The sequence below is a fragment of the Aquarana catesbeiana genome, linkage group LG09, assembly GCF_042186555.1.
Source record: "Aquarana catesbeiana isolate 2022-GZ linkage group LG09, ASM4218655v1, whole genome shotgun sequence".
Taxonomy (NCBI): Eukaryota; Metazoa; Chordata; class Amphibia; order Anura; family Ranidae; genus Aquarana; species Aquarana catesbeiana.
Genome location: NC_133332.1, coordinates 239,821,035 through 239,836,554, shown reverse-complemented (window position 1 = coordinate 239,836,554; position 15,520 = coordinate 239,821,035). Strand labels below are relative to the sequence as shown.

Below are 15,520 nucleotides of genomic sequence, written 5' to 3'. Positions count from 1 at the left end.
GTTGGATGAAAGGTTTAGCACTATAAAACACTTTGTGATAGATATGTAGTGCATTTGTATATACAACTATATATATCAGACCAAAATAAGGGACACATGAGGAGGAAAGAGGGACAGAGGGACTTTGTTCTGAATGAGGGACAGTCCCTCAAAATCAGCGACAGTTGGGAGCTATGCAATTATCCTTATGGCATTTTGCAATACAGGCTCCATTCATGTAGTCTATAAACAAAACTTTAGTGTGCACAAAATCTAGTGGTTTTCACTGTCTGAATTTGGGTGTGCAGAACAATGCCACACATCTGTGGATATTAAACTGCTCTAAACATTGAATTTTGCAGTCAACTTCAATGTATAGATGACTAAATACAAACTGCACCAAAAAGGTCTTTGCTACTGCATGAACCAATCGCTTATAAGCTTTCTTATTCTAAGCAAGCATTTGAAGAAAATGTAGCAAGCTTGCAAGTGACCGCTTACCTGGCTCTGCCAGAAAATAATTCAGATTCCCTTATGATGATAGGTCTCCCTGCTAATGTTTATACTAAGATTATCATTCCAATTGATACTGAAGCCATATAAAGACCCCCTTGACCCGGGCTCATATAGGCCTATTTCCCTTCTGCAAAGTGATGTAAAGATTTTGGCAAAGGTTTTAGCTTTACGTTTACACAAAGTAATTTCCACAATTATTCACTCGGACCAATCCGATTTTATGCCCCAAAAGTTGACTGTTATCAATCTGCGTAGACTCTTCCTTAATATTCAATCCCCAGCGGATAACAAAAGGGATTGAGCGCTACTGTACCTTAATGCCCACAAGGCTTTTGACAGCATTGAATGGGAATATCTCTGAGCAGTTATGCAGAGATTGGCATTGCCCAATCCTTAGCTCTACTACTTAGCCTCCCAACTGCAACATATAGTGCGGGCTGTGCGACCACTGCAGGATTTGGAACTAAATTTACTAGACTCCTCCGCCCAGCTACTTAGTTTCATGACTGGTAGGGGGGAGGCGGATGGCTTGGAAGCCTTATATTTTAACGTATCTAACAAATTATACCCTACTTAAGCCCTCATGCAGAAGATTTGGAACAAGGTCAGGATGATGCAAGGTGTCAAAGGGTTTACTAAATATAATCCCATATGGGATAATAATTATTTTCAGGAAATAGCGAAACTGCCCTATGGCGTGAAGTGGAGGCAGTTTGGTATCTCACATATGACCCACGTTTTCAGAGATGGTAAATTGAGGCCCTTTTCTGAGCTCTGCAAGAAGCTTAGGCTCCCTGCATCTATGCACTTTTATCACTTGCAACTACATACAGCATGTAGTCAACGCCCAGAGGGGAGTGGATCAATGGTCCTTAGATTCTACTTCTGTCTTCAATTATCTGTTTGAGGTTACCACATACAAAGGATTTATGTCTTGCTGCTATGCTATGCTGCTTAATCTTTTCCTACAGTGCTCATCTCTGAAGGATCTTGTCCCAGTGAGAACAAGATGTTGGGGCGTTCAAGAAAGAGCAGTGGGAAGAAGCCTTGCAGGCAGTTCCCCAGTGTTCTTTGAATGTGGCCCAGCGTAGAGTACATTACACACCGGTTAGGCTGGCCCATATGGGAGTGAGACCTGACTCTTGGAGATTCCAGAATGAAAAGGTTGAGCACCTGTAGTCTACAACAAACAGAATACTGAGACTATCTTATTTCTATAAATACCTTTGATTTAATCACTTGCCCTCAGGCAGACTCTTCTCAGGCGGTTTGCTTTCCCCGTTTTGCCGCTCACTGTTTTTCTGGGACAGGCGAGTGGACATAGTGGCTGCTGTCGCCACAGCCTTGAAGCTTCGCTTACGTTTCTGCACATTTTGCTCAGGGTGGAGAAGTATGATGTAAACCTTGGGCACGTAGAGCATTCCAAGCGAGACAGAAGCACTCAGGCTCATCGATACTGTCAAGGTGGTGGTCTGGATATAGATCTAAGTGGGTGAAGTAAAAGAAGACAGTTTGACTTCACTGCTGAATGAAGAACAATGGGAACTGTGAAATGACTCCAATCAATGGAAACACACTGGATAATGGCTCATGAAATTGACATGACCTGCAGAATGAAGATGGATTTCAAACATGGGGTTTTCCACAGAACACAGGTTAATGAACACGGGCATTAACTGAAGTGGTCATATGAGATGATGGAGTTCCAGTTGATAGCACAAAATGAGTTGTTGGCAGGAATGAGTGTAAAAAAAAAGGTGCAGTCCAGGTAATTTTCTTCACCTTCTCAGCAGACTGTGCGGTGCCAAAAAAAATGGGTACAAAGGCCAGCCAAACAATACAAGTTGTGTACATAGTGAAACCAATTGGTTTGGCCTCATTGAAGTTCTCAGGCACGCCACGGGCCTTCACTGCATATACAGTACATGTGACCATGAGGAGGATGGAGTACATTAAGCAGCTGACTAAGGACAAATCAGACAAGTCACATTTCAGCACCCCCCTAGCTAGCTCGGGGTTGGGTGTTCGCTGTTCCTCATAATCAATCACACTGTGTGGAGGAAGCACTGCTAGCCAGATGGCTGTGCCCAACAGCTGTACAGAAATGAGGCTGAAGGTGATGACCAGCTGCGAAGCTGGACTAATGAATCGAGGAGGAGTCACTGAACGCTTTCCCTGCTCAAAGATGCGGTATATCCTATTGGTTTTGGTTAAGAGGGCAGCATAGGAAATACACATGCCAAGACCAAGGAAAAGGCGCCGAAGAGCACAAACTGCCACTCCAGGTTCTGCCATCATCAGGAAGGTAATGGCATACATTAAAAATATTCCAGTAAGCAAAACATAACTTAGTTCTCGTCCAGAGGCCCGCACAATTGGAGTATCATTAAAACGTATCAAGGTGCCGACCACAAAGAGGGTACTCAGTATACCCAAGATTGACAAAAAGAGAGGCAGTATGGCCCATGCTGAATGCCACTCCAGTTTTACAATTGGTGTTGGGCGACAAGCAGTTCGGTTGAGATTGGGCCGCATGTCAAAGGGACAAGCCTGACAGTTGAAGTCATCCAGCTGAAACTGGTACCCATCACACAGTTCACAGTGCCAGCAACATGGCACCCCCTTTACCATCTTCTTCCTCTCTCCAGATTGGCAGGGAAGGCTGCATACAGATGATGGAATGTCAGGCTGTCCACCATACCACTGCATCTCCTCAATCTGTAGCAGGAAAATTAAAAAATACACATTAGTCTTAAGTGCACATAATTAAAGAACAGCATATTGTGGCTGTATATACATACTGTACATCTGTGGTATTTGCATTTGAAAACTTTAGTTTAGCTATGACAAAGTTTTTTGGTGCTTTATACAGTGTCCCAAGGATAGATCAAAGGTAAGGAGAGGGGCAAGAAAAGAGGGGGGGGGGGGGGAACCTAGAAATATAAACATGAAAAACAAGTTGTAAATTTTACTCAACTTCTAGAATATGGACAATTCAGTTAACTGAACTCAATATACTGTATATCAGCTATAATAGCTATGACTTTACATTAAATATAATTTCATTTAACAGGGTCATTCTTACATTAATTCGTAGGTACTCTGTCCATTGTCCAATCACTCTGTAGGATGGAGCAGAAGCATTGGTCATCTGATACTGGAAAATGTCATATCGTCCTGGGGCATCTCCATTTTCATTGAACATGACAGGAGTTCCGGCACTTCCTAAACAATAAGAAAACAGCCTAAGCTATTTGCTAAATTTCAGCGCAGCACTTCATAGTTTAAAACTAAGGAAGCTTTAATTTGAAGGTAAAAGGTATCTTAAAAAGCACTCATGTAAATATTCCTAGGATTCCCAAAATAGCCCTAATCCAAAAACTGGACATTGAGAGGGCTAGAATTGCCATAGCTAGATGTTGGAAGCAGTCAGTGACTTCATTAGTTTATGTTACATAAAAATCTAATTGGATAATGATTAACCAATTGCTGCCCGCCCTATTACCAAATGACGGCGGCAAAGTGGTTTGATATTCCTGACCGGACGTCATATGACGTGATCAGGAATATCGAGCCGCTGCGCGCCCCCGGAGGCGCGCATCGCGGCGATCATTGTTGCGGGGTGTCAGTCTGACACCCTGCAACACCGATCTAGGTAAAGAGTCTCTGACGAAGACTCTTTACAACATGATCAGCCGTGTCCAATCACGGCTGATCACGATGTAAATAGAAAGAGCCGGTGATCGGCTTTTCCTCACTCGCGTCTGACAGACGCGAGTAGAGGAGAGCCGATCGGCTGCTCTCCTGACAGGGGGGGTCTGTGCTGATTGTTTATCAGCACAGCCCCCCCTCGGATCCCGCCCAGGACCACCAGGGAAGCCGCCCAGGACCACCAGGGAAGCCATCCGCACTGGACCACCAGGTATGCCCCTAGATCCCCAGGGAAATGGCACTATATGCCCAGGCAGCTGCCAATCTGTGCCCAGGCAGCTGCCAATCAGTGCCCACTCCAATGCCTACCACTGCCAGTGCCACCAGGGATGCCCATAAGTGCCTCATATCTGTGCCGCATATCAGTGCCCATCAGTGCCACGTATCAGTGTCCAGCAGTGCCGCCTATCAGTGCCCATCAGTGCCGCCTATCAGTGCCCAGCAGTGCCGCCTATCAGTGCCCAGCAGTGCCGCCTATCAGTGCCACCTATCAGTGCCACCCTATCAGTGCCCAGCAGTGCCGCCTTTCAGTGCCCATCAGTGTCGCCTATCAGTGCCCATCAGTGCCAACCAGTGCCACCCAGTGCCACCCATAAGTGCCCATCAAGGCCGCCTATCAATGCCCATCAGTGCTGCATATCAGTGCCACCCATCAATGCCGCCTACCAGTGCCCATCAGTGCCGCATATCAGTGCCCATCGTCAGTGCCCGTCAGTGCCCGCTCATTGGTGCCATCACATTGGTGCCGCCGTATTAGTGCCTGTCAGTGCCACCTTATCAGTGCCCATCAGTGAAAGAGAAAACTTACTTATTTACACATTTTTTTAACAGAAACAAAAGCAAAACTTTTATTTTTTTTCAAAATTTTCGGTCTTTTTTTATTTATTTAGCAAAAAATAAAAACCGTAGAGGTGATCAAATACCACCAAAAGAAAGTTCTGTTGGTGGGAACAAAATGATAAAAAATTAGTTTGGGTACAGTGTAGCATGACCGCACAATTGTCATTCAAACTGCGACAGCGCTGAAAGCTGAAAATTGGTCTGGGCAGGATGTTGTCTAAGTGCCCTGTATTGAAGTGGTTAATGACAAACTCTTGTGTGCCCCTAATAACACCCGGTTGAAATTTGACAAAACCTGACAGTCATGGCTTTGATATCTCAAAATGGTGTAGTGCAATCTGGGGACTTTATCTCTCTCTACACTTCCCTCATTTTTCTTTTCCCTCCTCTGGCAATGATGTTACATCTCACATTTGCTTTATGGTTTGAATTTCTGTAGACACTTGGTGCAGGAAAAAGTCTACAGGGGAGAATATGGATTGTGAAATATGACTTTATTGGATTTTGTTTGTTTTCATATCATCCAAGCACATATCAAATTACACTTTTTTTGCTCTCATTACTTAAAGTGGTTGTAAACCTGAAAAAAACAAAAAAACAAACCCAGTAAGACAAAGGCATAATGAGCTAGTATGCATCGCATATTAGCTCATTATGAAATACTTACCTTAGATCAAAGCTGTTGCAGCTGTCCCCCGCACACCGCTGTGACTAGCGACGTCTCCTGGGGTTATTTGCGGGTTTGCGGGCTCCGGCGCTGTGACTGACCAGAGCCGTAATGACGTCACCCAGTCACGGCACGGCTGCTGAAGAAACGGTACGAGCGGGCCATGATGTCGGGGCAAGCCTACATGGTAAATATCTCCTAAACCGTCCAGATTTAGGAGATATGTACAGTACCTACAGGTAAGCCTTATTATAGGCTTACCTGTAGGTACAGGTGGTGTAACTAGGTTTACAACCACTTTAAGTGAACTGTTCCAATAGGACAATCTGTTGTAACACTATTGTTGACTATACCCAAGTGCCTGATTTGCCTTCTACTCCCCGCTAGGGGAGCCCTCTTTGGTATTTAAACTCAATAAAAAGATTGAAATAGAAAAAGCACTCCCTGTTTAGGCTGGGATTATTGCTAGAATCACTCTTACCATTGAAGTTTACTCTACGTATATACTGTAATAGCAGTCGCCCGTCCATAGGATCCATCTTGTCACAGACCCCAAGGCTTCCTTGGCAGAGATCAATATGCATGCTGTGTAAGGCATGAGCCATTGCATATACTGCATCAATGACAAACTGCACTTTTCCCTCTTGTTCATACGGTGAGTCTCTGCTAATCCTTTCCTCTCCTGTAATAAAAAATTTAAGTTAGCATGGCCTAATACAGGCATTGCATAGCCATAAAAACCATTACCTAATACAGGCATTGCATAGCCAAAAAAAAACATTAGGCCTCTTGCATACAATACTCCTGTTTGAGCATCTACTTTTTCTAGACGCTTTTTTTTAATGCATTTTTGCGCATATGCGTTCACGCAATTTCGCACACATTTCCACGCATACATAGAAGGTTGTTCTCAGGTTGTCCATGTCAATGGACAATCTGTGCGAATATGCGCGCAAACATGCACGAATGCGCGCATGAGGCGTAAATTACTGACCAAAAATGCTAATTTCTCTATATTTTTTTGTACTGAAGAATACACGGCGCTTGTCTACGCACCTGTGTGCATAGGCACATTACAATTAATGGGCTGTATTTTAGCTCAGTAAAAAAAAAAATACTGTACTGAGCTTTTTCAAGCTGCAGTGTGCAAGAGGTCTTAGATCTAAACAAAACCTATTATGTAAAACAATGGCTTACAACGATATCGATTTTTTATTCAATTCAGCAGCAAACATTGTCATTACCGTAGCCTAATTATGTTATACCTGCAAAGTCAGTATTCCAGGTTCCACACTTAATAATGTGTATTTTTAGGCAGAAGTGGACAGGAATGTGGTTTGGTAATAATGTGATCCCATGGTGCACAGCAAACTCAGGTAATTTAGGGTAAAAGAGGGTAATTTAGAGAGATATGTCTCAGCAGCAAGGGTTTTCTGGGAAGTAAATCATATATAAAGACTGGTACAGGTCATATAGCAAGGAAGCAAACAATTGGACAAGCTGAAAGGTAAAGAAACTCTACTAAACAACACCTTATTTCTAAAATTATTTTTTGCGGACAGGTTAACTATTAAGGTTCACTCTAGATAAGCTTGAAGTTTTACATGAAACATTTAGCACAGAAATACATGCAAGGAGCCCTATCTACCTGTCACAACTAATTTAATATAATTCAAAAACAAAAATACAACCTGAATCTGATCAGCTTTATGTTGATTACAGGAATATGTATTTAAGTCTAGAGCACTTAAAAAGACATTGCGATTTCTGAGGTTTCAGTGGGGTTTCCAGGAAATGCATCTTCCACATTTGCTACTAAAACACATCAACAATACATTTAAAATGCATGAAAAACCACAACAATTGAAAAACAAACCAACCAAGCACATCTATCCTGTGCAGTGGCAGCTAATATACATACTGTACTTATATCTGCAGCATTGGAAGCACAAGTCAGTTCACAATCTTCTGTATACATTGTAAGCATACCGGTACACTTTCGCCTGGAATCTTCTTGTAAGGATGCAGATCTGGTCAGTTTGCACTTAAAATCGTCTTCCCAAAACTCTGCAAACCAAATGTTGCGCCGGTTGTTTTCCAACGTCCGGCTCATAAAATACTGGTCAAACCCTAAAATGTAGATAGATACAGCTGTAAATTGTTGAGAACTATAGCTTTGACTAACAAGATGTTTACAGCAGACCAACTCACCATCAATTGAGGCTCTTTTTGGCAAGATAGTTACAGCACCTTCTGCAACTTCTTCCAGTCCCAAAACAGGGGAAGTCTTGGATCCCCAGCTGTCAGACCCCACCCACAAGAAATGTCCTGTGTGGTTGGCTCGATGGGCTGCTTCTAAAACTCGCCTACCGGCATGAAGAAGATTTGCAGTCAAGAGACATTACACATATAACAAATAGCATTTAGATACAATAATTTTGATGAAATCATCACAAACTATTTTGTGTTACAAAATTATATAACACATATGACTTCTGGCCTCATCAGTCATTTTGTAAGTCAGTGTTATTAACAATTAACCAATGAACAACTCTATATGTGTAAGAGGGAGAGAGATTTGGGGGAGGAATTGTCTTTGGTGGTTTGGCAAATCATATGGTCCCAGGTGGCTAAAAGTCAGATTCACACCCTCTATAAGGAAAACCTATATAAAATGATGTATTACTTTATCACTAACCCAGAACTCCTTCACTCAACTGACCCAACGGTCAGTGATTATTGTTGGCAAATTAAAAAAGAGCAAGGCTCTCTTTACCCCTTCTTTTTTATATTCCAGAATTGCCTTTACTCTTAAAATTTTCTTTTCAGCTTGCCTCAACTAGCCTTTGCCAAAACTACTATTACATATTTTTACTGTAGCTAGATGCCTGGTGGCACTCGACTGGAAAAAAATTGAACCCCCATCCCTTCTAGCACTACATGCTAGAATTAGAGGTGCTGCATTTATGGCGACTTTCACCGCACATTATACATTTACATGATACCCTTAAACAACATAATAATATATGGTAACTGTGCCATACTAAAGAGGATCCAGATCTTAGATTGCATCCCTAGGTATAGTCCTATTTTGCTGGGCTGCTCAATGGATCTGAGGGTGGAGAAACTGGTATTCTCCTTAATGCTCTTTTTCTTTTCTTTTTCTTCTTTACTTTGCTACCTCAATCTATACACTTTGAAAATTGTTTGATATTATTACATAGTGCAGACTTTGTATAAGGATGTCTGGTATACATATTCATGGTATTCAGAGGACTTGGTTACCTTGTTTTGACTTGAACTGGACTGACTCCCTCTGGTGTATGTTCTGTAATGTTACCCTAAGCAAAGTCACTCATACATTCTACACGCTATTGCATTTGTATTCTTTGCAAGATCTCGGAGAATACTTAGTAGCTTTGCAGGTATTGTTTCCTCTCACAAAATAACTCCTGGACCTTTTCTTACACTACGAAGTGCTGTACAAGTTATTGTATGTTGAGCAACTAATAAAATTGTTATTTATATAAATTAACTAATGCATCTATTCATAGAAAATTGCCTAACATTTTATTATGAAGCCGGATTTTTAAAACTGTCACACAAAAAATGAAAATGTCACTTTGTGCAAACTTTCTATCCAACTAGCCCCGTAGCTGGAACTTTGTTTTTCTTTGAGGTCGGCAAAGAGCATTCCTGTACTAGCATGAATGTCTAAAGGAAATGGGGTGGCTCAATAAGATGATGTAAGTATTGCAAAGGCAGATTTTCCAACTCTAGCTAAGCAAGTTCATTGGGATGACCCATAATAACGTTTTTTAAAATCCTGAAGTTTCACTTAAAAGGTTGGTTTAAAGAAAAAAGAAAAAAGGTGGGGCAATGTTTCCTTTTAATGGCTAATAAAAAGGAACCAAAATATTAAACGTTGGAAGAATAGAGCAAAAAGCTGTATGCAAAAATATGTGAACTGAAAGAAAATTTGCAAAGTTTTCTCACTTTATGTCATCCTCATTGGCAAAGATAATGATGCCACGAGCATTGGGAGTCTCTAGTAATCTTCTTATCACCTTATCGAACTCTCCAGGACGTGGCTCCCGAGGGATCTTAATAGACTGGGCAATACACACTCCTCCTACAAATAGAGAGTAACATAATAGACAGCACGTATATATTTAAGATGACTGGTCATAACAAGAATGTCTAAACTTACGTCAAGTGTACCACAGATTTTAAATTAAAAAATATATATATATTTTTTTTATATTATTTTTTGCTACGGCTGAAATACAAAACCCACCAGCTTCCCTGGAAATCTGTACAAAAGCTTCAACTCCACTCTCTCCATAGTTGCCCTCAGATGCCAGTGTGGACACATAATTCCATCCAAGAGCTTTGACAATATCCACCATGGCCTGCGCCTGGTAGGAATCCGGTGGTACCACACGGGAAAAGAAGTCATACCGGTTGTTGTCACTGAGTTCCGGGGCTGTTGAGGCGTAACTTATCTGAGGAATCTGAAAGGCATAAAGGTTGCCAATAAGTATCTATAATCAGATAATACCAGATATTGAAACACTTTCATGCTACAATAGACAATCAACCGCTGACAGTAAATATACTTGCACACAGAAAATATTGGAGGAATGAATATAACAATACTTTATACAATTATCTTTATTCCAGCACATGAAGGCAAGAACCAGCAGTGCCATATAATAGATTGCAGGTTGCAAGTACCTAAATAGGTTATTTAAAGCAGAATTCCAGACTCAAATTTTTTATTTTGTTTTTTAAGTCAGCAGCTACAAATACTGTAATGTAGCTGCTGATTTTTAAAATAAGGACACTTACCTGTCCAGGGATCCCGCAATGTTGGCCATCACCTTGGGTGCAGGCGTTGGCAGTGCAACTAAGGGGAAGCAGCAGTGAAGCCTTCAGGCTTCACAGCCGGTTTCCTATTGCGCATGCACGAGTCGTGCTGCACTTTCTGAATGGCCCCGTCGTCTTCTGGGACACACACAGGACCCAGAAAGCAGCAAGTGGGGGGGAGGGGGAAAGGAGGAGGGGCAATGCAAATGCGGAGATTACGTACCTCGCCGCGGCTAGAGAACAACAAAAATGGTACTGAATTATTATTTTTCTAAGAGACTCTAATGGCTTAATTTGCCCACAAACTAGTAAAAATTTCAAAACATTAAGCAGAACTCAGTAAGTGAGGTAATGACCTAAGTGCAAATACAGTACAAATTTCCTCAAAAATCCCTACATTTTGGTAGACTTTTTGTTGTAGATCAAGCCAGTGTTGCCAACCATCAGTATTTTTACTGGCAGCCAATAAAAAATGAGCACTTTTCTCCTGCCAGTAAATGCCAGTGACAGGAAAAGGTTGCTAGTAAAAAATATGGCTGTGGCGCTCGACTCATCCGAGTGCCTGCTACAGTGTGTTTGGGTGGCATCGGTGGGTAGCGGGTCTGGTGGAGGCAGTGCCTGAGTGTGTCGTGTTGTGTTGCGTTTGTTAAAAATATGATTTTTTAAACTCAATCAGACATAACATTACACAATAGTGGTTGCTCATAGATTACTGTCTTGGCTTGAGTATACAATGGTTTACATAGATACCATTGTTGTATTCAACTGACAGTTTTCAACAGTCCATTGTTTCTACAGCTACAGTAAACAACTTGTTTGAGATTCTTTCAGCTCTCAAAATTGAAAGAATGACTGTTGTTTGTCGGTTGTTATGGAAACAAGTTTGTAACCATTAACTTTTGGTAACAAACTTGTACAAACAAAAAGGGATGAGTAGAGACAGGGACACACACATCATCATGCAGTAACATCAGAAGCCACTCATGATAGAAGAAAGGTGCCTGATCCTCCAGAAGAATCGTTGCCAAAGGAGATCACGAACATACAGTAACAGAAGATAAGTAACTTTTAAGTGTATTTCCACTATTATATACCATAGGCTGTTCACTTGCTAGGCATTTTTCTTGTTATAGATATCTGTCAGTCTTGTATTGTATTCCTAAGATTGTAATAGTTTTGTATGTACAACATCTTTGTATAGTAAAAGCACAATTACACACTGCAGAAGTTCAGCTTCCTTGCTTATACCACAAAGTAACCTTGCTAGATAGACGCAAGCAAAACATTTGAGGGCTTGTGCCGCGAGCTGTGCTATAATTTAATTGAAGCAGACCTGTTTTTTCTGTAGTGTGTTGTGTAGTTTGTGCTAGGTAAAATGTTGCGTAAGCTGTTTAGGAAAAGCAAGGCTGCAGAGTGTTCTGGTGGCCAGAAGGAAGTGTGCAGCTTACCAATCTGGGCCAGAGACAATGAGTGGGAGCCTCTTGCTAAAGAATTTGTGAAGTATACTTCTCCCTTGAAGCTGACTTGGGGTGATAAAGTCTCAGATTATTTTATAGATTTTAGCCTTAAGGGGTTGGATTTAAGTAAAAAAGAGAAGAGGACAGTGTCCACAGTGGGTTGGCACTTCCTTAATGCTATTTATACCGAATCACATAGAAGGGAGAAGGCAGAGGCAGAAGTTAAGGTATTAAAAGACCAGCTAGCAGTTGCTTCAGAGTGTGTACATTCAACTGCTAGTCGGGGTGATGCTTTGCAAGAGCGGTGTGCAGCCCTCATGACCAAATCAATTAATGCCTTAAGGAAAAGGAAGGGCCGTAAACCTGTTAGTAAAGCCAGGATACGTGCCATTGTCACATCCCAGAATTGAGATTGTGAGGATGTGCTCTCCTCAAATGATAGTGAGGATGAGGAGATAGAGTTTGATATTATGCATGATGATCTGCTAGTGCGAAAGAAAAAGTATGCCAGACCTCTCATTACTAAGCATAGGAAACGGCAACATGATAGAGAAGGTATGGCAGATGGGGAGGTACATTATCGCAACCCCGGAGATGTTGAATTTGAAGTACGGGAATTTACACAAACTGAACTCCATGAGTTTACAAAACAATACAAACAAAGGTATAGGGAACCACTATTGAGTTGGCTCCTACGCTTATGGGATGAAGGGGCGGACAGTGTTGTTTTGTCAGGTAAGGAAGCAGTGACTATGGGAGTGTTAACCAATGATCCACAATTGCGTCAGGCAATGCGAAAAGCCCGAGAGTTTAGCGTGAATTTTTCACTGTTAGACCTCGTGAGAGATGGAGTAGTCCGAGTATACGCTATCCTACTGACCTGGAAAATACATACTCCTGGAGAGCAATAGGAGAGGGTATTTCCAGTTTAGGTGAGACGGGTTGTATAACCGGATTAAATACAGAATGGATGGGTCCAGATATGGAACCCTTTACGTCTGCTCTGCGCTCTAAGCTGATGAAGTCTGCGCCATTTAATCTCAGGGCTCCATTATTGTCCTTGTTGGGAGGCCTGGGATTAAACAGCAACATTCATGAAGCCACGACCCTTTTAAGCCAGTTGGGGGAGCTTGAGGAGGCTAAAACAAAACCTGTCAGGGCAGTAGTTACGGTCAAGGCCAGATAGGAGGAATACAAACAGAAAAGAACAGAGAAGAAAGGAAATGGGGTAGATACGACAGGAGGTGAAGAGAAAACCAGGCTAGTTATTTCTAGGAAACAAATGTGGGTGGACCTATTAAAGGCAGGAGTACCTAAAGATGAGATAGATGGCATTTCTACTGCAGAAATGCTGAAGAGGTGGAAACATTTAGTAGGGAAAACTGTCAGGGTTAGAAACACTACTCCTAGTGAAGATAACATCAGCCTAGACTTAGAGGAAACAGAACAGACCCCTCCTGTTAGCCCCAAACCAATTCCCAAAACTGAACATGAACCCAAACCCAAATCCCTTTATCCTGGGGAGGAGTTAGAGAGACTCAGAAAAGGCGATTGGGAGGTTCCTTATCCTTTACGAAGGGAAGGTGAGTCTCCTGTAATAGCCGTGAGGGCAGTGACAGCAGGAGACCGACACCCATATGCACCTGTCACTGTATGCTGGGGGGAGTCATCTTCTCCTACACATGTAATGGCTTTAATTGATAGCGGAGCTAAAGTTACACTTTTGCAAGGAAATCCTTCCCATCACAAAGGAGAATTGATTTATGTAGAAGGTTTGGGAGGGCAAACTACACCAGCAGTTAGGATACGAGTGAAATTGGCTATCGGCAAGGGATCAGGATTTATGACAAATGTTTTGGTATCAGAGTTACCTGAAAATATTCTTGAGATTGATGTACTTCAAGGTCAGTCAGTTCAGACTGAAAGAGGTACATTCACATTCGGGTATCCTGATAAAGCGTATCTGGTAAGGGCGGTGAAGGCTGTGGTCAGAGGTCATGCAAAATGGACTCCTGTTTACATTCCTCCACCAGAGAAGCCAGTCTGTCTCAAGCAGTACAGACTTCCTGGAGGCCAGAAAGAAATTGGGGAGACTATTCAAGAACTGTTGAGAGTAGGGATCCTTAGACCTGCTGTAAGTCCTTTCTCGTTTCCGGTGTTCCCACTAAAGGAACCTAATGGGACATATAGAATGACTATAGATTACAGAGGTCTAAACAAAGTGGCACCTCCATTGAAGTCAGCTGTACCAGATATGATCTCAATTGTTGAGAAAATTGCTAAAGATGCAGGAGAATATTATGCTGTGATAGACCGGGCTAATGCTTTCTTTTCAATTTTGATAGACCCAGAGTGTCAAGACCAGTTTGCTATGGTGTGGGATGGCCGCCATTACACTTTCACCGTGCTTCCTGAAGACTATGTTTATTCTCCAACGATTTGTCATGGACTGATTGCCCAAGATTTAAGTACCCTGAGTTTGAAAGTCACTGTGTTCCACTACATTGATGACATCATGATCTCTGGAACAAAAGAAGATGTAACTGAAGCACTGCACCTGCTGATACATCACATAGAGAACAGAGGGTGGGCTATCGACAAAGACAAAGTCCAAGGGCTCGGCACAGAAGTGAAATTCCTGGGAATGATGTGGACTGGGCTGCAGAGGAAAAATCCAAAGACAGTTGTGCAAACTATCCAGGCTCTGTCGCCCCCTACTACCAAAGAGGAGGCACAGAAGTTCATTGGAGTTGTGGGGTTCTGGAGATCGTTCATTCCACATCTTGGACTGATTCCGAGGACTATATATAATGTCACCAGAAAAAAGACTGAGTTCTCATGGGGTTCAGAGCAGCGAACTGCATTCCTGGCTGCTAAAGAAGCTATTTTGCAGCATCAGGGATTAGGACCCGTGAGACAAGGATTATCATTTTAGCTGGATGTAGTGGAAAAGAATGGTACCATATCTTGGAGTCTGTGGCAGCCAAATGAAAAGAAAGGACTGAGAGCAATACCCATTGGATTTTGGTCCAAACAACTATCAGGGGCACAGAAGATACACGCCCCTAGAGAAGTACCTGTTTGGGGCCTACACAGCACTTCAACATGTAGAGACCATTACAGGAAAGGACACAGTTACCATCCATACTGCATTGCCAATAGCAGGATGGGTGAGAGATAATGGACTGACCACTAGGACAGCTGTAGCTCAGAACCAGACACTGATGAAATGGAAGTGGTACCTTCAAGAAAGAGGGGGTTATGCAGCTGGGGATGTTAGAGACATTTCAAAACAGTTGGCAGGGCTTGTTACTTTTACCAGCACCCGGCCAGAAGAAGAAAATCCTGTGCTGCAGTCATCCCCCATTCAAGAGGCTCCACCCTTTGAGTCTCTGTCAGAAGACATGAAGGAGTCAGCGTGGTTCACTGATGGTTCAGCCATAGTCACCTCGTCTGGGCGTAAATGGACAGCAGCAGCCTA

The 15,520-nt window shown here is 42.4% G+C and overlaps 1 protein-coding gene across 1 annotated transcript in view; it reads right to left on the bottom strand.

Moving 5' to 3' along the window:
* The window catches only part of LOC141108421 (metabotropic glutamate receptor 6-like), a 181,644-nt gene that overhangs the window by 10,234 nt on the left and 155,890 nt on the right, over positions 1 to 15,520 (bottom strand). Inside the window, exons 3-10 of the mRNA XM_073600014.1 lie at positions 10,011 to 10,227; positions 9,710 to 9,845; positions 7,925 to 8,079; positions 7,703 to 7,843; positions 6,195 to 6,395; positions 3,581 to 3,720; positions 2,278 to 3,213; positions 1,720 to 1,979 (exon numbers count right to left, since the gene is read on the bottom strand). Of these exons, the coding sequence (XP_073456115.1) occupies positions 1,731 to 1,979; positions 2,278 to 3,213; positions 3,581 to 3,720; positions 6,195 to 6,395; positions 7,703 to 7,843; positions 7,925 to 8,079; positions 9,710 to 9,845; positions 10,011 to 10,227 (2,175 nt within the window). The 3' untranslated portion in view covers positions 1,720 to 1,730. The remainder of the gene's footprint in view (positions 1 to 1,719; positions 1,980 to 2,277; positions 3,214 to 3,580; positions 3,721 to 6,194; positions 6,396 to 7,702; positions 7,844 to 7,924; positions 8,080 to 9,709; positions 9,846 to 10,010; positions 10,228 to 15,520) is intronic.